This window comes from Spermophilus citellus, assembly GCF_964194105.1.
Source record: "Spermophilus citellus genome assembly, chromosome: 8".
Classification (NCBI taxonomy): Eukaryota; Metazoa; Chordata; class Mammalia; order Rodentia; family Sciuridae; genus Spermophilus; species Spermophilus citellus.
The window spans coordinates 107,835,573-107,861,189 of NC_138189.1; the positions used below are offsets into that span (position 1 = coordinate 107,835,573).

At 33.3% G+C, this 25,617-nt stretch overlaps 1 protein-coding gene across 5 annotated transcripts in view; it reads right to left on the reverse strand.

The window, feature by feature from the left end:
* Positions 1-25,617, reverse strand: part of RAP1GDS1 (Rap1 GTPase-GDP dissociation stimulator 1) — a 150,514-nt gene that overhangs the window by 23,973 nt on the left and 100,924 nt on the right. For 3 of the 5 annotated variants that reach the window (XM_081303969.1, XM_081303967.1, XM_081303971.1), the window contains 7 exons: positions 22,734-22,862; positions 18,214-18,339; positions 9,223-9,366; positions 8,636-8,767; positions 5,634-5,768; positions 4,672-4,797; positions 3,672-3,811 (listed from right to left, as the gene is read on the reverse strand). In XM_081303969.1, the coding sequence (XP_081160095.1) occupies positions 3,672-3,811; positions 4,672-4,797; positions 5,634-5,768; positions 8,636-8,767; positions 9,223-9,366; positions 18,214-18,339; positions 22,734-22,862 (932 nt within the window). The remainder of the gene's footprint in view (positions 1-3,671; positions 3,812-4,671; positions 4,798-5,633; positions 5,769-8,635; positions 8,768-9,222; positions 9,367-18,213; positions 18,340-22,733; positions 22,863-25,617) is intronic. The other 2 variants (XM_081303970.1, XM_081303968.1) reach the window with 1 other exon arrangement.

The window sequence follows — 25,617 nt, forward strand, 5'->3', positions numbered from 1 at the left end:
ACTTAACAGAATGGTAGTTTGCCTTACACTAAACTATTAATAAGAATTCTCATGGAATGAAGCAGAGGATAAATGGTAAACTCTCCAAGTACAGGAAAGTGGGTTGGGAATAAGCAAGTGAGGGAGTGTTATCTGGACCTCTTCTTTTTGTGACTTTTGATGAATAGCACAACCTAGCTGGTACCAAACCCCAAACATGGAAGTACCTTTAAAACCACCTTTTCCAAACTGAAGACCTAAAAAACGGAAAGATCTCCCATGCTCTTGGATAGGCAGAATTAATATTGTCAAAATGGCCATACTACCAAAAGCACTATGCAGATTTTTTAAATGCAATTCCCATTAAAATTCCAATGACGTTGTTCATAGAAATAAAAAAGGCAGTCATGAAATTCACTTGGAAAAATAAGAGACCCAGAATAAACAAAACAATACTTAGCAAGAAAAGTAATGTAGGAGGTATCACAATACCAGACCTTAAATTATACTACACAGCAACAAAAACAACATGGTATTAATACCAAGACAGATATGAAGACCAATGATACAGAATAGAAGACACAGAGACAAACCCCAAATAAATACAGTTATCTTATACTAGGCAAAGACACCATAAACATACATTGGAGAAAAGATAGCCTCTTCAACAAATGGTGCTGGGAAACCTGGAAATCATATGTAGCTGAATGAAATTAAACCCTTATCTCTAACCCTATGCAAAACTCAACTCAAAGTTGATCAAGGACCTGGGCATTAGACCAGAGATCCTGTGCCTACTAGAAGAAAAAAACAGGCCCAACTCTCCACCACGTCAGCTCAGGAATAGACTTCCTCAATAATACTTCTAAAGTGCAAGAAAAAAAAAATCAAGGATCAATAAGTAGGACAGCATCAAACTAAAAAGCTTCTTCACAGCAATGTATGAGAGAGCCTACAGAATGGGAGAAAATCTTTGCCACCTGCACCTCTGACAGAGTGTTAATATCCAGGATATACAAAGAACTCAAAAAACAACCCAATCAACAAATGGGCAAAGGAACTGAACAGGCACAGAAGAAGAAATATGATTGGTCAACAAATATGTAAAAACAAATGTTCAACATCTCTAGCAATTATAGAAATGCAAATTAAAACTACACTAAGATTTCATCTCACTCCAGTCAGAATGGCAATTATCAAGAATTCAACTAACACTAAATGTTGGTGAGGATGTGGGGAAAAGGTACATTACTGGTGGGACTGCAAATTGGTGCAACCACTCTGGAAAGAAGTATGGAAATTCCTAGAAAACTTGGAATGGAACCACCATTCGACACAGCTATTTCACTCCTTGGTTTATACCCAAAGGACTTAAAATCAGCATATTACAGTGAGGCAGCCACATCAATATTTATAGCAGCTGAATTCACAATAGCCAAGCTATGGAACCAACCTAGGTGCCCTTCAACAGATGAATGAATAAAGAAAATATGGTATATATATACAATGGAATATCATTAAGCCATAAAGAACAATGAAATAATGGCATTTGCCATTAAATGAATGGAACTGGAGAATACCCTGCTAAGTGAAATAAGCCAGTCCCAAAAGACAAAAGGCTGAATGTTCTCTCTGATATGTGGATGTTAACTCATAACAAGGGAAGTGGGAAGTACAGAAGTTCATTGGATTAGACAAAAGGGAATGAAGGGAATCCAGGGGGCATGAGAATAGGAGACAGTAGAATGAATTGGACATAGCTTCCCTATGCTCATATATGAATACACAACAGGTGAAATTCCACATCATGTTCAACCATAAGAATGGAATCCTAATTGGAATTGGCTGCAATCCATGTATGTATAATATGTCAAAATCCACCCTACTGTCATGTATATCTAAAAACAACAAATTAAAAAAAAAACCCTCTTCCTGTAACCACTTTTACTTCTCACATTTTCTCAAGTCCTTTTCTTTTCCACCTTTACTAATACTAGTCAGATGAACCATTAAATGAAACAATTACATTTTTTTCTTTGTGACAAAAATGATTCATTAGCAATTTCAAACTGTTCCACCCCAAACCTTCATTCAGGTCTTTATTATCTCTCATATATATATTTTTGTAGTAACTTTTAAACTGTTCTTCCTGCCTCCATTAAATCTTACACTCATCTTTCTAAAGGAAAACCAAATGGAACTTCTGGTTAAGAGCTCCCTATTCTCTAGGGAAATCAAACTCATACACTTTAATTTGGCCTATAATTCATCTTAATTCCTGATTCTCATCCTTTCTAGCCACTTTCTCTATACAGTCCATACTCCAGCAATACTGCATTTGCAGTTTTCTTCTAAAACTATGCCATTTTACAACTCCCCTTTTGTACTGTATTCTATGCCTGAAAAGTCGCTCCCTTACCTTCTTTTTCCTTTCTCCTGAGAGATTCCCAGTAAACTGTAAAACACCATTCCTTCTGTGATACCACCCTAGACCAAACAGCTGTGGCTGTTCTTTCCTCACTGAATGGAGTGTGCAGCTTTATGATGTACTCAGTTGTTTTCAGATCTGTACCTCACTAGACAGTTTACTCCCTTAAAGTAACAATTACATTTTACAACAATGCAAGCATTCAGATACTATCTGTTCAACAGGTCTAAGAGACAGTATGATGGAGCAGGATGAAGCGGGTATCAAAGGAGGCCATTTTCCCATTAGTTCTTTACACTTTCCATCTACTTAGTCCTGTGTTGGTAGCAATGACAATGAATGAACTCCTGGCTGGTCTGGGAAGAGGTAACAGGAAGGCCCTGGCTAACGTGTCTTTCCCTAGGCTGTCTCCATATGTCACACCTGATGGGAAACACTCCTGCGTGAGGGTGAAGTCTATTTATGTGAAAGAGACTTCCAAAAATGAAAGGATATATTTATTTTTTTCTCTTATAGTTTTCTGTGTGTACTATAAATAAATGGAAATGGCTAGTGAATTTGAATTCTAAACTATCTTTCTTCTCATACATAGCCACTATTGCAGTTGTATCATGAAAAAAAAGGCTCACCTTAGAAAAGAATATTTAAAAAGATATTAAAGCAGCCACTACATTGCTAGACTGGGTTCCCATCATTGTGACCTTTAAATTAGTTCATTTTTTCAGTCATATAGCTACTAGGTTGGACACTGCCATAAGTATAGACTGGGCATCATATACCATCTAGATATCCATTAATTTCTCAGTATTAGTAGCTGGCTTAGGTCAGTGCCCACTACACAGAAGATATTCAACACCGATGCTGGTGATGGTAAAAATAATAGTAACAATGACAGAAGCAACAGCAACCTCTATTTACTGGGTACTTCCTATGTCTCAGGTATAAGTTGGGTTCTTTGTATGCATAATCCTTACAACAGTTTTAGATGGGTATTATCTCAGTTTTTATGAAATACCTAGATGTGAAGAAACTTGATTATTTAAATGAAAGAGATAAAAACTCCTTCTATTTGGATAGATAAAAAAACTCTATCTTCATTTTCTCTAGTATACTTACATAAATGTATACGTAAATATACATTTACGTAAGTATACTTAACGTAAAATGCATAAAAATACAAGTTCATGATATAGGATCTACAATGGTGGTTTCCTAAAAGGCCACTCTAACATTTTTTAGGTGAACTGTATTCTCTAGAACTTACTTTTGATTTACTGTGGCGTATGAGGGCAGAGAGCAGTCTGTTCGACTCTCCCATCACACCAGCATGATCTTTGGCTTCACACCATTCTACCAAACGTTCCACTAGCTTAACATTTCTTCCCAGTTGTTCAGCAGCTTCTGCTATAGGAAAGAAGACAAACCCAAAAGGAAAGAATCACTGAAGGGCAATCAGCTGAAATAACTGGAAAAGATATAAGAGTGTGGGCTGGGGTTGTAACTCAGTGGTAGAGTGCTTGCGTAGCACATGTGACAAACTGGGTTAGATTCTCAGTACTACAGATAAATAAATAGAATAAAGGTATTGTATCCATCTTCAACTAAAAATATATTTCTTTTTTTAAAAAAGATGTGAGCTTGAAGGAAAATTATATGTCTAAAAACACAGCTCAATAAACTTTAAGAACTACAAATACTCCTCACCTGATGGGTTTTTTTCTATAAATTTCTATAAACTTTCTATAAATTGTGAACTTTTATAACAAAACACAAAAATAAATGACTTCACACCTTTTCGGTTAAGCTTGGTTGTGTGGTAGACTGTAATAAAGGGTTTTCTCTATGCAATTAATATAGAGAAGGGCTTAGAATTTAAAAATAAGTAAATAAACATAATTCATTCTTAGGAGTGGTTTTCATTACTGTTTTTGCAAATAGAAAAATTCTCTCCCTGTTTGCAAAAGAAAAATTTAAAAAGTTTGATTTTGAAGACAAAGTAAAAGGTATGAAATGTCAAAACACCTCAGGAACTGATATCCAACATAAAACCAGGGTTATATAAATAAAGAAAAATAATGTAATTTCCATTTAAAGTCAGCTATAATAAGCATGAAAATTAATAAATGAGATTTCTAAACCAATCTCTTCTTAACTTTTTATTTGCTATTTGCTTTTATGATAATATAATAGTGAAAGCTAAAAAAAAGTCATTTTTCAATGAGGGGCACACTAAAATGTAATGCTTGGGATAGCATTTCTCTTACCTTGTGCATCTATTAACATTCTTAATGTTCCCAGAAGTTTGAACTGAACTGGGGGCATTTCAGATTTAAGGAATTTCAAAACTGTCTCTGTGACTCCAGCTGATAACATCTTTGCTTTATTTACCACTGAAAAATAGAGAGTATGGTTAAAATGGTGTAGCATTCTTAATAATAAATATTCAATTCAATAACATTTATTGAGCTCTTTCCTTTAGCTTTAAGGCCCCAGGTTATATTTTTCTATTTAGAAAAAATCCTGTCCATAAATTTTAAGAATGGTGTGTGTAAGTATCCTGTTTATAGGAACAAAACAATACAAAACATACTGGTTTTTTAAGCCCAATCTCTAGTGTTTGTCTTTGACCCAATTATTAATAAGTGATCAACATTACAGTATATTAAAATAAACTAGTAAGTACATGTGAACAAAACCAAATGCATATGGATTAGATCTTCAAAGAACCACACAACTTTACCTTACCAGAAATTTACTTTTGGAAAATAAAATAAAATAATAATTTTAATTATTTTCTGTATTATTTCATGGCCCAACAGTTCCTAATCCAAAGACACAGTAAGGCTATTTTTAAAAAATTACATGTCTGCTTGTAGGAAAAGACAAAAACCTGACTAAGTCTTTCTTCAGGAGACTTTGTTAATTGATGTCATTATTTTAACTTCAACAGAAGATACGTTAAAAAGCTTAACTGTACAAATATAATGAAAATGTAAGAGTTCACAAAAGGTAATAGAATCTCTGATCTTAAAAGCAAATATTTTTGTTTTGTCTCAGAAAACTTATTTAACATGATTTTCATTTATTAGTAACAAAAATGTCAACAATTTGAAGACTATTTTTCTTTTCTCGGTCAGGGAAGATCCACAAATCACACACAGTAAAAGTCTTTCAAAAATGATGTATTTTATTTTCTACATAGCTGTCTCCTATTTTTAAGTCTTACCTGGAATAGCCAGATTTCTGAGGGCACTTAGTGCTGCATGCTGTACAGTGACATTTCCATCTTCTACATGTCTGTCCAGTAAATCCATAAGTTTTTCTACAATTCCATTGTCTACCATATGAATACAATTTCCATCTGGTAAAAATGAAAGCAATTTTCTTCCTTTAAAAAATGTTTATGAGGGCTGGGGACATAGCTCAGTTGGGTAGAGTGCTTGCCTTCCATGCACAAGGCTCTGGGTTTAATCCCCAGCACCATTAAAAAAAAGTTTATGAATATTTTGAGATGCTGTTGCCTGCTCATTACCTACTTTAGAGAAAATGAGGCTACAACAAAATGAATTCCAATTTTTTCCCCATCAGATTTATAGATTTTTCTATTTCTAGAATGAGATGTCTGATTATAAAGATGCTTAATTTTTTTTTTAAATCAGAAAAATCCCTATTTTAGAATCTTATAATTTACCTATATATGCTCAAATCATCCCATCCACTAATAATTTTTGTGTTAGTTTTAGCAGTCAACTTTTATCATGGCTGATACTTACATTATTTTTTAGTGAATTTTTCAAATTTTCCACATTTAGCTTTTTTTTTTTTTTTTTTAAAGAGAGAGTGAGATTGGCTGGGGTTGTGGCTCAAGCGGTAGCGCGCTCGCCTGGCATGCGTGCGGCCCGGGTTCGATCCTCAGCACCACATACCAACAAAGATGTTGTGTCCGCCGAGAACTAAAAAATAAATATTAAAAAATTTCTCTCTCTCTCTCTCTCCCCTCTCTCACTCTCTCTTTAAAACAAATAAATAAATAAAAATAAATAGAATTATTAAAAAAATAAAGAGAGAGTGAGAGAGGGAAGAGAGAGAGAGAGAGAATTTTTTTTTTTAATATTTATTTTTCAGTTCTCGGCGGACACAACATCTTTGTTGGTATGTGGTGCTGAGGATCGAACCCGGGCCGCACGCATGCCAGGCGAGCATGCTACCGCTTGAGCCACATCCCCAGCCCACACATTTAGCTTTAATACTTATCAATATTTTTGCCAATCTTCTTAACTCCATCATTAAAGAGTCATTCTCAAAAACAAGAATAAATAATAAGATGTCTGCCACTATACTAACATGGTATTCCCCCATTCAAAAATTCAAAATCGGAACTGCTCCAAAAACCAAGTTTGGGGGTACTATCATAACATTATTGTAGAATGCAAAATTCTACATAGACCTCAGGTGATAGATCACAGTCAAAACGCAAATGCATTAAAAATAATGTTATGAAATTTCTTTTAGGCTATGTGTATAAGGTATGTAGGAAATATAAATTTCATGTTTAGACTTGAGCCCTGTCATCAAGATATGTCATTACATATGCAATATTCAAAAATCTGAAAAAATCCAAAATATGAAACACTTTGGATACCGGATACTCAACCTGTATTGTATAATAATAGTTCACACTGGAATAAAATCAAACTAAAAATCAGCATTTCCTAGACAAAGTGCAAGTTTCTAGAATGAATGAACAGTAAAATAAATATTCTACACTAAATCAGGATAATTCATACTAAAGTTTTATGGGCCTAAGAGTATAAATTAGGGCCCAATAACCCTAGGATGAATACTCAGCCCAAAATAAAATCACCAGGCACAAATGCATATCAGATGTACACCAGAATGGGACTCAAGTTTACTAATCTCTGACAAAGTATTCAAAAGAAGCACTGCATGATTATTGTTTGTGATATTTTAACTATTAGAAATTAGTTGAATTACATAAAATATGTAATTTTTTTATGAAAGTCACTATAAGTATTTGATTTCTGAAGAATTAAGAAAGCAACACACAAATTTCTGAGCTCTTAGTTTTAGTGCAAGTGACAGTTCAGCAAAAATTTTAAAAATGTAGAACATCTCAACATCTCTAGCAATTATAGAAATGCAAATTAAAACTACACTAAGATTTCATCTCACTCTAGTCAGAATGGCAATTATGAAGAATTCAACTAACACTAAATGTTGGTGAGGATGTGGGGAAAAAGGTACATTGCTGGTGGGACTGCAAATTGGTGCAACCACTCTGGAAAAAAGTATGGAGATTCCTCAGAAAACTTGGAATGGAACCACTATATAACACAGCTATTTCACTCCTTGGTTTATACCCAAAGGACTTAAAACCTGCATATTACAGTGATGCAGCCATATCAATGTTTATAGCACAGCAGCTCAATTCACAACAGCCAAGCTATGGAACCAACCTAAGTGCCCTTCAGATGAATGAATACAGAAAATATGGTATATATACACAATGGAATATCATTCATCCATAAAGACCAATGAAATGATGGCATTTGCCAGTAAATGGATGGAACTGGACAATACCATGCTAGGTGAAATAAGCCAGTCCTAAAAGAGCAAAGGCTGAATATTCTCTGATACGTGTATGCTAACTCACAATAAGTAGAGGGTGGGGAATAGGAAAGACAGTAAAATGAACTAGAGATAACTTTCCTATGTTCTTATATGAATACATGACATGTAACTCCATTATCATATACAACCACAAAAATGGCAAGTTATATTCCACGTATGTATGTCAAAATACATTGTACTGTCATTTTTTTTATTAGTTGCTCAAGACAATACAATAATCTTGACATATCATACATTTGATTCAAATAGGGTATGAATTCTCATTTTTCCACTTGTACAGATTGCAGGATCACAGTGGTTATACCTCCATGTGTATACATACAGCAATCCTAGTGTCAGTTGTATTCTGCTGCCCTCCCTATCCCCCCCTCCCCTCCCATCACTATTCTCTGCCCATTCTACTGTGACACTTATCTCTCTCTCTCTTTTTTTCTTCCCTTCCCCCCTCACACCACTGTATATGTGTTTTTTAACTAAAAAGAATAAAAAAATTTAAATGAATAAAAGTAAACATTTTTTCATAAGTAAAAAAAATGCAGAACATCTGATTTACAAAGGAAGAACTAATATGTTTACCATTTCTGGCAAAATTTGCAATTGCCAATGCTCCAGCAAGCTGTAGCTGGTGGTTATTCGATGGAATCCAAGAAAGCACCCTTTGGAACACGTTGCCTTTTCCTCCTTCAAATAGTTTCTGCATGGATTCATCTGGGCATAAGTAAAATAAATAGTTAAAAAAGAGAAATATAATTAGGAGTAACAAATCCATATCCCTAAGTAAATATGTAATTGCAACATTACATACCTCATGAACTATTAAATTCATAATGGAAAAAGCAGTGTCTATTTTTAATAAGCTTTTAGTAGGGGTTAGATAGAATTTTCCTAGAGTAAATTTTGTAGCCATAAACTTTCATTTCTTTGGTGCCACAGCTATCTCTTCTTTATGACAGCTTTTCATATACTGGAACATGACAAAGATTCCTCTTTTTCTGGTTCATCATCTCTAGTACTTTCCATGAGGTATTAGGTTTCAAAATCATCACTTCAACAGGAAGTGAGATAAGAAAATGAGGAAATGCCTAATAATTATATCTACAGAAAAAACTTAATATATTTAAAAATTCTGACAACCATATTCTTTGACATAAATTATAACTCACCTCCAAGAAGTAATAACACCATTAGATCTGAAGCAGTCTTGAGCTCAGCAATGTCATCCTCCTTGTCACTATCCACCTTCTGCTGCACAATCTCTAGGAGGCACTCAACAAGGCCTGCTTCGACCAGTTGTAGTTTAATAGCATCTAAAGAACAATGAGAACAAAGCCACCACAATTTTAGAAGAAATAGAGCTCTACTACAGGCGATCCATTATAAAGAACTGTAGCAACCCAGGGAAATGCAGAATTTAGATAAAACACCTTTTCAGATTTGAGTTTCACAATGAAACACTTGAAAATACAGTTTAATTACACAAAAACTTTACCTCATTTTTCTATTTGAAATTGTTTATCCTTTCACAATGTCTCCCAGCACCTAAATGAATCAATTCTCAGCTCTGAAGGCAATATCACTCTACTATTATTTTAGATATTATATTTTAAAAGGCGACACTATAAGTTACATATTACATATGCCTATATACACACACCTGTTATATAAACTTAAAATACCTTCACCAATGGAATGTTAAAACAAAGCTATTGAAAAATAAAGAAATATTAATAAATTTTAACCTATGTAACAAGTATATTTCCTGTTTGTATATTTCTAGGGCAATCAATCTATATTTTAATGACTTTAATGAAGTAAAAATGCTATAAGGAAAGGATATTTAAAGCATTAGGGATGTAAAGTCATATTTTTAAAAGGACTTAAGATTTTCATTATGTATAGATGTCACATTTTTTTATCCATTCATCTATTGAGGGGCATCTAGGTTGGTTCCACAGTCTAGCTATTGTGAATTGTGCCGCTATAATCATTGATGCAGCCGTATCCCTATAGTGCGCTCTTTTAAGGTCCTCAGGGAATAGTCCGAGAAGTGCGATAGCTGGGTCAAATGGTGGATCCATTCCCAGCTTTCCCAGGAATCTCCATACTGCTTTCCAAATTGGCCTCACCATTTTGCAGCCCCACCAGCAGTGTACAAGTGTACCCTTTTCCCCACATCCCCGCCAACACTTATTGTTGTTTGACTTCATAATGGCTGCCAATCTTACTGGAGTGAGATGGTATCTTAGGGTGGTTTTGATTTGCATTTCTCTGATTGCTAGAGATGGTGAGCATTTTTTTCATGTACTTGTTGATTGATTGTATGTCCTCCTCTGAGAAGGACCTGTGATTGGGTTGTTTGTTATCTTATTGTTTAATTTTTTGAGTTCTTTGTACATTCTGGATATTATGCAGCACTAAGAAATGACAAAATCATAGAATTTGCAGGGAAATGGATGGCATTAGAGCAGATAATGCTAAGCGAAGCTAGCCAAGCCCTAAAAAACAAATGCCAAATGTCTGCTTTGATATAAAGACAGCAACTAAGAACAGAACAGGAAAGAAGAGCATGAGGAAAAGACTACAGTAAACAAAGACGAATGGGGGGAGAGAAACGGAGAGAGAAGGGAAAGCATATGGAAATGGTAGGAGACCTTCAATGATACATAAAATTCTAAGAGGTTATGAGGGGCAAGGGGGAGGGGAAAAAAAAGGGAGAGATTTGAACAACAGCAGGGGAGGTAGAGAGGGAAGATGGGAGGGGAGGGGAGGGGAGGGGGGATAGTAGGGGATAGGAAAGGTAGCAGAATACAACAGTCACTAATATGGCATTATGTAAAAATGTGAATATGTAACATATGTGATTCTGCAATCTGTATTTGGGGTGAAAATGGGAGTTCAAAACACAATTTGAGTCAAATGTATGAAAGATGATATATCATGAGCTATGTAATGCTTTAAATAATCAATAAAAAAAAAGAAACTAAAAAGAAATTCACCAAAAAAAAAAAAAGATTTTCATTAATTTAAAGCTTTTTTGGGTCATAAATATATGGTGATTCATTATACTAAATTTTATTTCAGAATGTATTTTAAAATGTTCATAATAAAAGTTAAAAAAAATATAACTTTGAAGCTCTCTAATGGTTAACCAAAAAAATATTTTAGAACTATATACTAATTACACTAAAAAATTCTTCATAGAAAAATCAAAATTTTTACATTCCTGTTATTTTTTTTCTTTTCTTTAGATCTTATAATCGTACACAGAAGTTGGGTTTGTCCTGACAAATTCATACATACATGGAGAACGATTTCAGTTCATGTTCCCCACTTTTTTCTCCCTTCTTCCATTCTCCTTCCTCTCCTTGATTTCCTTTTTCTCTTCTTTTATATTTGACTGGTTCTTCATAATGTCCTGCCCTTCTCTCCTCATTTCCTTTATTTTATTATATATTCTGCATTTCCTTTATTTTATTATATATTCTGCATAAGAGGAAAAAATTTGACCTTTGAGTTTCTGAGTTTGAATAATTTCACTTAGCATGACGTTCTCCATTTCCATCCATTTACCAGCAAATGCCATAATTTCATTCTTTTTTATGGCTGAGTAGAACTCCATTGTATACCATAATTTCTTAATCTGAATGGATTTCTTAATGCTGTCTATTGATGAGCATAGGGGTTGATTCATAATTCAGCTCTTGTGAATTGTGCTGCTATAAACATTGAGATGGCTCTATCCCTATAGTATGTAAACTTTTTACATCCCTAATGCTTCAAATATCCTTTCCTTATAGCATTTTTACTTCATTAAAGATTTTTTATTTGGATCCATATCCATCTCCTGTTAAGAACAGATACAGCTTATTAATCTTTATTTTTAACCTAAACTGGCTTATCTAAATGATTTGAATTTGACACTTAACCCTTCAAATCCCAAGTTTTAAATTCTGCAAATATAATAAAATTTCAAATATTAAAGTTATCACTAGTTGGTATATTTCTTGTTCAATTTAAGTTTTAGCTGGGCCTGTTAGTGCATGCCTGTAATAATCCCAGCTACTTGGGAGGCTGAGGCAGGATGATCGCAAGTTTGAGGCTAGCTTGGTCAGCTGAGCAAGAACCTGTCTCAAAAAAATATAAAGGGTTGAGGATGAAGCCCAGTTGTACACAGCCCCTAGGTTCAATCCCCAGTAACAAAAAACAAAACAAAACAACAAAATCAAAAAAAAAACAAACCCACCAATAAAAAATCCAAATCCAAAAAACAACCAACCACACCCCCAAACCCTCCACACCCCCAAACCCTCAGAAACCCTCAAACAATATCAATTTAAGTTTTTATAGGTGTTGCACATCTAGGACAATGGGACAAAATGAATTAAGAAATACATTTATAAAGAGTTTTAACTTTAAATTTTATTTTTTGATCATTGATTTCCCTAAGCTGTATATGCACACATATACAGCAATCATAGTTTCAGATTCTCATTTGGAAGAAACAAAGACATAAACATATATTGGATACTTAAGACACATATACTTAAGACTTTGATTGCTAGGCAATTTTAAAGTATAAAAATATAGCTTTTTACTATTACCAGGAAGATCAATTCTCTCTTGAATATTGTCTCAGAATACACAGAATATGCATCCTGGAATACTTTTATAAAGGTATACTTGTACTGTGCCTTGGAAAAAGTAGGGCGTTTCCTTGGTTACACAGTGCTAGGGTTAGAAATGTGTAGCAAACAGAATTGAAAACCATCATAAAAAAATATTTAAAAATACTACATACCTTGAACTATATAAATTCCGACATAAAATTACTCTTCTTTTTATACCAAGAAAACCACAATGATATGCAAAGGTTTATCCAGAAACGAGTTTTCAAAGCTATCCCTTCACCCACTGGAGTGGAGGTAGAGGTAGAGAAGGAAACAAACAAACAAAACCCTCTGATTCCTATGCATGTCCAAGTTTGTCAGGATGAAACCAACTACTATGTAAAACCATAAAAATCTACTAAAAAAATAAAAATATTGTCATTCTCAAATACTGCAAGGAAAATAACAGGTAATTCTCTGGTATAAAATTGACTATTCCTGGCCTTCACTCAGTTTTATGCCAGAGAATTACCTATAGTTTTCTGTAATCCCAGCAATTTAGAAGGATTTCAAGTTCAGGAAGATTTCAAGTTCAAGACTAGCCTCAGCAACCAAGCAAGGCCTTAAGCAATTCAGGAACCCTGTCTCAAAATAAAAAATGAAAAGGACTGGGAATGTGGCTCCCTGGTGCCAGCAAACAAACAAAAAGATCATGATTATGTTTTCACTTTCTAGAACCATCAAATGAGATAAAAAACAAATTTGTTCCTAAAGAAAAAGATCTAAGGCAATTAGAAAATGTAAAATATGTCAAGATTAAAGATCATAGATCTTTATTCTTACAGTTTGACTGTAATCATGAATATATTTAGGAGGCTTAAACTAAATTAATTAGGACTAGCAGGGCATTCTGGCAAAGTAAAAAGCCAGCATATTTATCATTACCATTCTGTCCAAGAATACCCGTTTGCTTATATATATATAAATGCATACATACATACATATATGTATCATATGTATATATGTGTATTAAATGACTTTTTAAATTGTGAAAAAACCCATAAATGCATAAGAGTGCAGAAAATGTAAATGTTAAGCATAATAAATCATTAGAAAGAGAATTACCATGTATCTATCATCTAAATCAAGAAATTAATTGCCAACAATCCAGGAAACCCCTTTGCACTTTTCCCTTACTGATCATGAGCACCTCCCTTCATTCTTCTCAAAGCACTACCTGGGTTGATATTGTAATCACTTCTATATTTTTACTGGTTTACCAAATAAAGAATCATTTCTGAAAACTGGTTTTGTTGCACCTTATGTTGAATTTCACATAAGCCAAATAGTACTTTTTCAGCATTGGTTTTCGCCTTTCAGTATTATGAGATTCATATACATTAATGGTTCTAGCTATCTTTATTCCTTTTCATAATGATTTTTCCATTATTTGAATATACCATGTTTTACCGATCATTCTACCTTTAATGGATATGTGTTGGTTCCAATTATTTTGTTATTATAAATAATGCTGCCTTGAACATCCTGGTGCGTATATGCACAGGTTTCTTGGTGTATTTCTTTTTTGGCGGGGGTATACTGAGGATTGAACTCAGGGGCACTCCACTACTGAGCCACATCCCCAACCCTATTTTGTATTTTACTTAGAGACAGAGTCTCACTGAGTTGCTTAGCACCTCGTTTTTGCTGAGGCTGGCTTTGAACTCGTGATCCTCCTGTCTCAGCCTCCTGAGTCGCAGGGATTACAGGCGTGCACCACCTACCTGGCCTAGAGGTCTATTTCTAAGAGTGGAATTGATGGGTCATAGGGATGAATAGCTCCAACTTCAGTAGGTATGAATTCTGAATTGCACCATTTATACTCTCTCTGGCACTTAATGGTTGATCCCACTGCTCCACACCCTCACCAATACCTAGAATACCAAACTTTCCAGTAGCTAGATAGTGGTATTTTACAGTGGTTTGGTTTTGCATTTTCTGATTGTTGTGAGATTTGGGTATATTTTCCCTCAGTTTTCTATATTTTTCTTAATGATCTGTGGGAATTTTTAATACAGTTTTATTAAAATAAAATTTTGCTATTGTTATCTAGTAAAACCACTTCTGCCAACACATTCTCTTCCAGTAATCTTGGCTATTCCTGACCTTTGGGAAATTTTAATTACAACCGCACTGAGTTTACAAATTGACAGAGAGATATGATATCATTAGAATACCGAGGCTTCCAATCTATGAAAGTGTTACAGTTTTCCACTCATTTAGCTCTTTAACTTATCTCAATGATTTCTTACAGTTTCCTCCCAGAGATATTGGCAAGTCTATGATCAGTTCATTCTTAAGTGCTTTATTTATTTTTCATACTAAGATAAACAGTTCATTTTAAACATTCTATTTTCTGGGTTTTTCTGGCATATAGAAATACACTTTATTTTGGCTTCTCCTTTTTAGATAAGAAAACTTATCTAAATTCTGATTTACAGAATTGACCAATATATTCTTTTGAATTGAACACTCATAATATTATCTTTGAATAACGACAGTTTTATTTCGCTTTCTTCCTTCATTGGGCAGTTCTTCAACACAAAATTGAATAGAAGAAGTGGGGCTGGTCCTCCTTACTTCCAATCTCAAGGGAATGTTTTTTATTTAACTATTGCGTGTTATATTTTCCGTAAGTTTCTTGTAGAGATTCTTTTTAGATTGAAGAAGTCCTTTGCTAGTACTGGTTTGTTAAGAGTTTTTAAAAATTGTGAAGGGATAATGTTAGCAAATTTTTCTTTTGAATCGGAGATAATATAATTTCTCCACTATAATTAAGCTGATGAATTATACTGACTGAATTTTGAATATCAAATTGCTTTACATTTTCAGAACCAATGCAATTTGGCATGATTAACTTTTAAATATATTCTGATTTGCTACAGTTTCAAAAAGAATTTTGGATGTATATTTAGGATGAGACTGGCCTTTAATTTTTTTCTTACATTATCTTTATTGGGATTTGGTGAAAGGGTTAGGGTTAGGGTTAGGGTTAGGGTTAATCTTGATTTTGGTTATTTGTGCTTTCTCTTTATTTCCTCACTGCTCTTACTGTAGGGCTTTACCAATTTATTAAGTCTTTCTAGACTCAACTTTTGGCAATTTGATGCTTGTGGTACATTGCATGTTTTCTTATTTTTTAAATTTAGCTCTTTATATTCCCTTCCTTTTGCTATCTTGGGTTTATTTTCCTTTAAAAGCATAAAATGGATAGTAAGCTCACTGATTTTAGTTTTCCTCCTTTTCTAACATGCATTTGTTTATTTATTTTAATTAATTTTTTTTAGTTTTATATGGACACAATACCTTTATTTATTATTTTTATGTAGTGCTGAGATTCAAATGCAGTGCCTCACCTGTGCTAGGCAAGTGCTCTACCACTGAGCTCAACCCCAGCCTTATCTAACATGCAAAACATTTCTAATTTAAATTTCCAAGAATAGCTTTATGGGCATCACATCAGATTTGAGACATATGGTATTTTAATTTTCGTTATTTGAAAAATTTTTGATTTCTATTATGATTCTTGTTTGACCTCTGAAGTAATGAAAGTATACTTCTTAATATTAGTGCAGATACTTCCTACACACTTAGGTCACAGAACTTCCCATGGATCCTTCTATTAGATAAGTAGTTACATATTATTTTTAAAAACTATTTTGGTAGTTACCTTAAAAACTGAAATCATGGAATAATGAAAGTCATAACAGTATCTTCTACATAATGCATGGGTCTTAGATTCTAATTTCTTTTACTTCTCACCTGATTTATATGCTCATTCTGTGGTATATTTTAAATTAAGTACTATCCATTTTAAACCTCACAATTAAATTAGTTGCTTTTTTCCCCTTTTTATTTTTGGTCTTCATTCTCCTGCATCTATATCATTTTCCTTTTATCTAATGGACCAGCTTTATAATTTTCTTCAATGAGGGTACATTGGTAAACTGAATCTTTAAAATCTGAACACCTTTATATTGCCTTCATTTTTGGAGAGTACTTTCATTTAGAATTCTAGGTTGGTTCTCTTGCTACATAGAACATGGTGTCCCAATGTCATCTTGCACAGTTGTTGTTGAGAAGTTAACTGTCAAACTGTTGTTCCTTTTAAGGTAATCTGTTTATTTATTTTTTCCTGGTTTAAGATTTTGTCCTTTTTTTCCCCTGCATTTTCAGTTTGATATAACCTAGACGTGAATTCTTTTTTGTTTCTTTGGTTTGAATGTCCCCACCAAAACTCCTTTTGAAATTTAATCCCTATTGTGAGGTATTAAGAGAGCAGAGACTTAAACTGACTGTGGCATTTGAAGGTAGAATCCCTGGGAGGTAATTAAGGTTAAATAAAGCCATAAGGGTGGGGACATAATCAAACAGGACTGTGGTTTTATAAGAACAAGAGTGTTTTTCCTTGCCATGTGTTGATGCCCTACAGAAAATTCTCACTAGCAACAACTTCTCCAGATACATCTGCCCAATCCTGAACTTTCCAGCCTTCAGAACTGTGAGCTGAATAAACTCTTATTCTTTATAAATTACAGTTTGTTTTCTATTGCTATGATTAAGTACCACAGACTAAGATTATTTTCATGTCTTAGTTTCATTGGGCTTTTTGAGTCTTTGATATCTTTCATAATTTCTGATTAAGCTTCTGCCAAAATTTCTTTAAATGTTACCTCTCTGCACACCTCACCCCCAAATTCTACACTCCTTCTGAGACTCCACCTCCTCTTTTATGTAAATAGGATCTGCTTTTCTTTACATTTCATTCTGAATTCCTTTCTAATCTACCTTAGTTCGATGATTCTCTATCAACTGTATCTAATCTGCTGGTAAAACCACCAATTAGGTTCTTAATTTTGGTTGGATTTTTCAATTCAGCATTTTTATTTGTTTTTAAAATCTACCATGTCATGTTTTTAATTTTCCAGTTTCCTTCTTTTAAATTTTTAAGCTTGCTTTCAGTTCCTTGTGTTAGCTCTTGTGTATAGTGCCATCTCCTTATGTGCCTGGTTCTCTTTGATTTTGTGCTAGACATTGTATTTGAAAAGTTATTAAAGGCATGGTTTGCTTCCTCTGATTCACTCTTTCTTCTATAGTGCATTACAAAAGATATTTTGTGCTCAAAAAAGGGAGTGGTTTACTAATATTCTCATTGTTGGCCAGCCTGGGACTTCAACTTTTAACCTCTTTGCCATACAAGGGTACAGATATGGAGTTTGGCTTTTCAGCTGCCTTTTCCAAATTGGAACAAGAAAGTGTTAGCTACAGAAGCGTCTTTACTCTTTAAAAATCAAAGGATCTTGGAAAATAGCTTTCACCCATATATAGTTATGGAGTAGAAAATGTAGCTGAAGTTAGAGATACCAAAATAAAACTTAATAATATATCAATAATAATACAGGGAAGGGTTTTGAGTTAAAGAACTAGTAACTAAAACCTGAAAAATTTTACATGATCAAAAGTCAAGAGGTACATTTATTTTCTTACCATTTTCTGCCAATGGAGCAAGAACTTCAAAAATCATTTCTCTCTTATCATGTTCTATTTGTTTCTTGAAGAGTTTTACTAGCTCTTCAGCAATATTGGTACTAGCAAACTGTTCTTTACTTGACTCTGAAAAATAAAGAAAAAAAATTTAGAATAAAGAAAGTAAAACCCAGAAATTTGTTTCCTGTTAATACTTAGTCATTTTGTACTACTACTAAATATAAGCACACTTCAAATACAGGAACAATCAAACTAAGGCCCTTGAAAAAGAAAAATGTCTAAGGCTCTAGAGAAAATATTCTGGCTCAATTATATTTGAGGCTGTAAGAAATGTTCACTAGCGTGATATATAAGTCATACAACAACAAGAAAATTAGTAGGTTATAAAATTCACAGTGTCAAGTCTTTTAGTTGAAGAAAAACTGTTTAAAACAGATTATATGTCACAGAATAAAGGATGACACCATCTTATCTTTAATGTTATTAAAGTGGTATGTTTCTGTACTGGTCCTAACATAAGTATAACTTTTTGTTGTTTTCCTTTGGCGGTGCAGGAAGGTTTGCAGTGCTGAGAATGGGCCTTGCAATGCCGTGTAAGGCATTTGATGACTACTACTTAAAGGCCAATTCTTCACAAGTACTGGGGGAGGGGGATCTCATTCCCCATTCCCTCTCCAGTATGTCCAACCTAGAGCCCTTACTCTGGAGCTTCACCATCAATCAGTATTTAAATATGTAAATTCCTCACATATAAAAATTAAAAACAACTTCCTTTCCTCTACCCTCACTTTATTCATCAACTATATCCAATAAAAAATTTTTTAAAAGTAAATCTCATTCACTTTTGCAAACAAGTTTGATACCATTGTCTACATATATTGCCTCTAATTTCTTAACTCACATGCATTCCTAAGTGCTAGAGTCACTTTTTGTCAAAAACATTTCTAATAAAAATGATAAACCACAGAAACTTGTATGGTTTTGCTCACTAATAATATATAGTAGCTTAAAGATAAAACAAAAAATAGCTGACAAGTGAAATTTTTTTCACAATTGAAGGGAGAAAAGAAAAATCCAACTCTGCCTTATTAAGCCTCATAAATTTTGTGGGATTAAAGATGTTTCCATTTGGGGACCTACAAAGAAGAATGCATCATCAGAGATGGTGTCTGATGCTACAGAAGGAAAGTAGATTGTCTAGGGTCAGTGAGAACCAGGAATGTAAGAAAGCAAAGAACCAAGTCTCAAGGAACAGGTACTTATAGAGATTTGGTGGAAAAGAAGGAGCAAGCATAAGAGACTGCAAAGTGTTGAGTGGGCCATAACCCGCTTACATGGATTTAGATATATTTGTCCAGTATAGTAGGGACAAGAGCAAGGCAGGCAAAGTTGTCTTTAGAAGTGTCTACTTACCTGTTACTTCCCCTGCCAGGGCAGCCCAATGCATGCTGGGCAAGCATGCTATCATTAAGCTATATTGCCAGCTCCTGTGCTGTTTTGGGGAGCCCAGATTATTTTTTCCTTATTAATTTGTTCAATCAAAACTTCCATTCCCCTGTTGCTTCTAACATTATTGTAATGTATTTATGTACTCATTCATGTTATCATTTGGTTAATAAATAATACATGCTAAGCACTATCCAGTAAGGTATACAAAATAAGACTGAAGAATAATTTATAAGAGGTGGATAGAAAATTAAAAACACAATAACTTTGGCTACCTCAAACAGTATTAATGTCTAAAAACGTTGGTAAACAAATGAAATACGGGGCAAATATTTTGCCTGTTTCTGGGTTTTTTGCTTTTGGCAAACCTTTTACACTTTTCTAAAGAATGACTGGATTCAATACTGAGTCATTCCCCTCCTTTTAGTCTTCTAATACCATTTTTGTAGCAATCTCTGAAATTCACAGAGCTCAGTAAAAACACTGCTTACAAAACACAGGCTGCTGGCATAATACAGATTATAGAACTTTAAACTATCAACTTGCAAGTATGTATTAACAAAATTTTCATAAATTCTTAAACTTGATAAAAATCTTTTTACATATCAATTAAATTTTAAATAACTAATTATTTTCAGCCTAAATAAAGCAAATGTTTTAGTAAAATCAGTAACAGATAAGCTATACATATTATACATATAGTAAAAATAATTATAAATATTCAAAGGAGAAGAGAGTATTTGAAGTGTCACTTAAAGATACTTTGTGTGAGAATTCAAGTTTTTTTTTAAATATATAAAAGACTATTCATCTCGAGTACCAGAGTAAAAAAAAAAAAAATTGTTGTTCAAATGATTTTCACATAATAGGAATGTTATATTTTTCAAATGCCAAATTGTAATCCACTAAGTTATAAAAATCAATTTAGGTTTGTGGACCAATACAATAAAAAACAGAAAATAAACTATCAAAATGCACGGAATATGGTGAAGATTAAGTACTGTTTAGTTTCAGGTGTGTTTATGTAATAAGTGGTGATACAAAATGCATTTCTTATTGTGGGCCACAATCCAAAAACTAAAAAATATTGCCCTAATATAAGCAATTTACAATATGGATTTCTGTGATGTGCTTTTGGAGAAATGTTAATATTTTATATTTGTATTATAATTTCTTAACACAGAAGAGCTATATCAATATTTCTATATTGAATGATTAAGGTTCAAATATGCAAGAGATTTGTGTAATTTCAGTAAATTAAAAACACTAACTGCCTTTTATAAAATTTCTCTCCCAGAAGGAAGTTCTCTACTATATAAGCATGAATTCATAGTACTAATCAGTATGACTAATTACTAGTAAGTCACATATTAAATACATCACTGGGTTGAATTAACTGTAAAAATTAGGCCCTATTTACTTCATAGGGCCACTATAAAGGAGAAAGAGGTTTAATACAGATTCAGGACCCTCCTTTATATAAAGTGCAGGACTCTTGCAATGAATACTCTAAAGTCCCACCCTCTTCCATGGTAATATATTCATTTCACTAGAGGAGATATAGTAATCAGTAAATGCTTCTTCTTGGCTCTTACAGGAATAAAACAGTTTATTGGAATATAGTGAACCAATAACCTAACTCCCTTCGCATGAGATTAAGCAGGAGGTCTGCATATTTCCTGAAGTCAAAACTTTTACAAAATTCAGACACATGACCCTAAAAAGAATAAAATAATCCTCAGTGAGCAACTAGAATTATATAAGCTCTAATATAATTTATCTAAGGATTGCAATCATTTCCTTAATTGGTACTAACTTTTTCTTAAGGTTAGGAGAGATAAACTCATCAGTCTTTGCTTTCCTCCACGTATTCCTAAAACCTTAAAAGGAAAGGGAACTTCACAGGGTGAAGGATGACTTTGTTGTATTTTCTATATCATCACTGTCCAATAGACATATAATCCATTTTTAAAATGTAACCACACATGGCTGGGTGCAGTGGCACACACCTGTAATCCTAGTGGCTTTGGAAGGCTGAGACAGGAGGATCTCGAGTTCAAAGCCAGCCCCAGCAATCGCTAAGTAACTTAAGTGAGACCCTGTCTCTAAATAAAATACAAAATAGGGCTGGGGATGTAGCTCAGTGGCTGAGTACCCCTGAGTTCAAACCCCAGTGCCCTGCCCCCAGTGTAACCACATATGCAAATTAAAATTTCCTTATAGACACAGTAAAAAAGTAAATGAATATAGGCAAGATTAGTGGCTATTATGCAGGTCAATGCCATTCTAGAAACTACTCATCCTGAAATATAAAAGTAAAGGACCTCCAGTCTTTGAATATGATGAAACTGAAGGTAAATTAAGAGAGATACTTATATTTCTGGTACAAAGACTGACAGACACTATTGGTATGGGATTACAGCATGATTTCTGATTTATTTCTACCAACTACATTGGACACACCCTACAATCCATTTAAATGATGCAAATTAAGTGTGAAACACTGAATGAATGTTCTTTCCTTTTTTGGTCTTATTTGAATGGTAGGGGGAAAAGTGTTAATCAGGCTAATATGAGAAAGAAGAAAAAAACAGAGAAGAAAAAATATTCATAAATATTCAGATATGACCACTGAATAAAAATGATTTTAAAAAAATCTCTGATAAATAATTCCTATTTTTTAAAGTTTGACATCAAAGCAAAGATATAGTACTAAAATGGAGATTTCAATGTGTAGTGTCATGAGCTTTGAGTTAGAAAAATTAACAGAGTGTTGCTGCTAATTCAAACTAAGATTTGTCTTTTTTTTTTTTTTTTTTTTTTTTTTTGCCAAGTTGTGGGAAGGAAGGAGAAAGGGAAGGGAGAGGAAGCAAACAAAGAAGGAGGGAAAAAAATACATAAACAATACCATCCATCATATGATCTAATTGGATCTTTAAAAAAAAATTTAAACAAGTATTTCTACTACTTAAAACAACATAATCTAAATGGATTTGTGGCTTTTCACATTTAAATAAACATGTATAACTGCATTAATAAGTTCATGACATTTGTGGTTCATGACTCGGACTTACCAAGTTCTGCTAAATTACCAAATGCAACAAGACACATTTCTGTAAGAGCCGCATTGTGGCAGTGGATGCCCAGTAATTTCACTAACGTAGGGATAACACCCATATTGATAAGCTGAGCTTGAAGGGAATCTGTAAAAAAGAAAAAAGAAAGAAAAAAAAGGAAGAAAACTGTTCACATATCAATGAACATTAGTAAGAAGAAAATACCTGTTATTCTCCCTAAACTCAATGCAATTGCAATTACAGTAAAGGAAAATAAAGTCCATTCATATGGTTGACTAGAACATTTAAAAGCCAGTTCAGAATAGAAGGGTTGAATTTTTAATCTTTTCAATGACCAAAAGAAATTTAGAAATGAAAATAATTTAAAGAATATGTAATTCACTTTTTAAAAAAAGAGGGTCTTATACCTTTAATGATCAGGATTTTATGATGTATAAGTAAACATTACCATTGACTTTTAAATGAAAAGGTTAGACAAAGTAACATTTGCATTACAGGAAATCACAGAATATATGAAAATCCTAAGGAAAATAGTAAGTTTAGTAAAGACCAAGAAAGGAGATAAAAAACCTTTAGCATCCTTTAACTGTATTTCTTTATAGTAAAAAAAGAAAATTATATAATACATAAATGATTAAGTATATGCAAGCAGAATGTTCCTTGATGACTGCTAGGAAGAAATATAGTTTTAACAAGGCAAAAATGTTTTTCTTTTCAAAGCTTTATCTAATTATAATAACAGATCATTTCAGTCAAAGAGATGGTTTGAGAAGTGATGAGAAACAGGTCAATATGACCTTGTCATTAGTTTGCCTGCATTTTCTAAGCAGCAAATTGGTTTTAAGGTACTAAACATGCCCTGGATTTCCACAATAGTTCTTTGTGGACTTACAGAATACCTGCAGCAAGCTTGAAGGTACATTAGCCAAAATGAAAAGCAAAAGTACTGCCTCTTAGGATAAGCTGAGAGAGATATGCAAACATTTGTGTTTTTATGCAAAACACTATATTAGCATCAATAACTGGTTCATCCAAAGATACAGTAATACTCTTTCAAAGTTTTCTTTTTCTTTTTAAAATAACATGCCATTTTCATTCTAATAATTTTCTCCATTTTTTTAAGTTACCTATTTGGAATCTAAAGATAACACTGTTTTCTACAAAACACATTTTCCTCATAGTACAAATCCTTGATTGGGTATGCTTGCTAATCTCTATTATTTTCTATAGTTTATTTATTTATTTATTTATTTATTTATTTAATTGTTGGTTGTTCAAAACACTACATAGTTCTTAATATACCATATTTCACAGATTGATTCAAGTGGGTTATGAACTGTAGATAAGGAAGGGGGTAGGTGATTATCAGAACACAAAGGCCGGTTTGAGCTGTCTCACATGCCAGTTGATTACTTGTCTGGTGGACTTTGTTGTTAATTCTTCCTGGCTTTTAGACTGAGGTATGAAGAGATAGCCAATAGAAGCTTGCTGCCCCTGAAAACTGATGAGTGGGTAGTAATTACAGATAATTATCTGGTTTGGTTGTGGGGACCCATCTATACTAGAAAGGAGCTTATTACCAAAGCAAGAATAGAAGATAAAACTGAGAAAAAGGGAAGGTTAAAGTTTAAAGTTTAAATGATGTAATAAAATAATTCTAAATTTTGTAATGGAATTATGAATTTTATTCTAAATGGAGATTGAAAAAGGCTATATACTTAACTAAATGATTTATTTTTATACTTTTGATATAATTTTTTCCTTAAATATATAATACAGCAATCAATAGATGGTTCACAACACTTACAGGCAAAATACTTATGTTATAAGTTATAGTGTTATACCTCCATGTCATATGGGCAGAATACTTGGCATTATGATTATAATTTTATAATGGTCATGCACCAAGGAGCTTTCCAAGTTAGAAATTATTTTGATTACTTACCAGTAGAGTTCTTTATTAGAGGATCACCTCTGCATATCCTTGTTCTTTAGCAGTGTATTTATTTTTTAATTCATTTTGACTAGCTTTTCAAATACTGCAGAGCTGCTGAATTATTAAAATTTCAGGTATGTAAGCGTGAGCACTAGCGCATGCATTGAGTGTGAGTCAAACTCTGCTCTATGTCTGCAGATATGTAAGCATCACACACCCCCTCAGTACTGTTGGTACAATCTATAAAAATCCAACAGTCCAGGGACATCAGAGGAGTAACACGTTTTGTGAAGGAGATAAGAGGAGAATGCCACTTAGAAGATGATGTTCTCCATGTTTTCCTAACTTGGCATCTCTATCACTTTCTTGGACTGCTTTTAAAATGCTATAAATTTTGGTTCCAGGAAAAAGGGGGGCAAAATTTAAGAAATGTTGCAGAGCTTAACAAAGTCTTTAGCATACAAATTGCACCAGTAATATCTGAAATTATAGATCAGGAGAAGTAGCACAGTCAAATGGCAAATGACGTGAATTGCCATAATTCATGAAAATCACATTACTTCTTGAAAAAGAAATTTTAAAATTAATCAGGAGCTAAATTAAGTATATGCTCACATACAACACACATACCACACACAAGGGAAAAATATACATAGTCATCCAATTGGACAGACTCTTTTTGGACCAACTGGGTGCTTTCTTTTATATCTATTTCCATAATGATAACTAAAACAATTATTCTACTCAAATAATTCTAAAATTTGTCCAAACTGCACTCAAGAAATTCTTCTTGGATAATGAAGACCCACAGGAGAGGGAGAAAAAGACCTTTACTCAAACAGGCTTATATAAATTTTCATTTTATGTTAAAAAAAAAAAAAGCATCCTAAAACATGGTTCTCAAAGCAGGACTCCTGAAACCTCTTAAAGGATCACAAAGTCCAA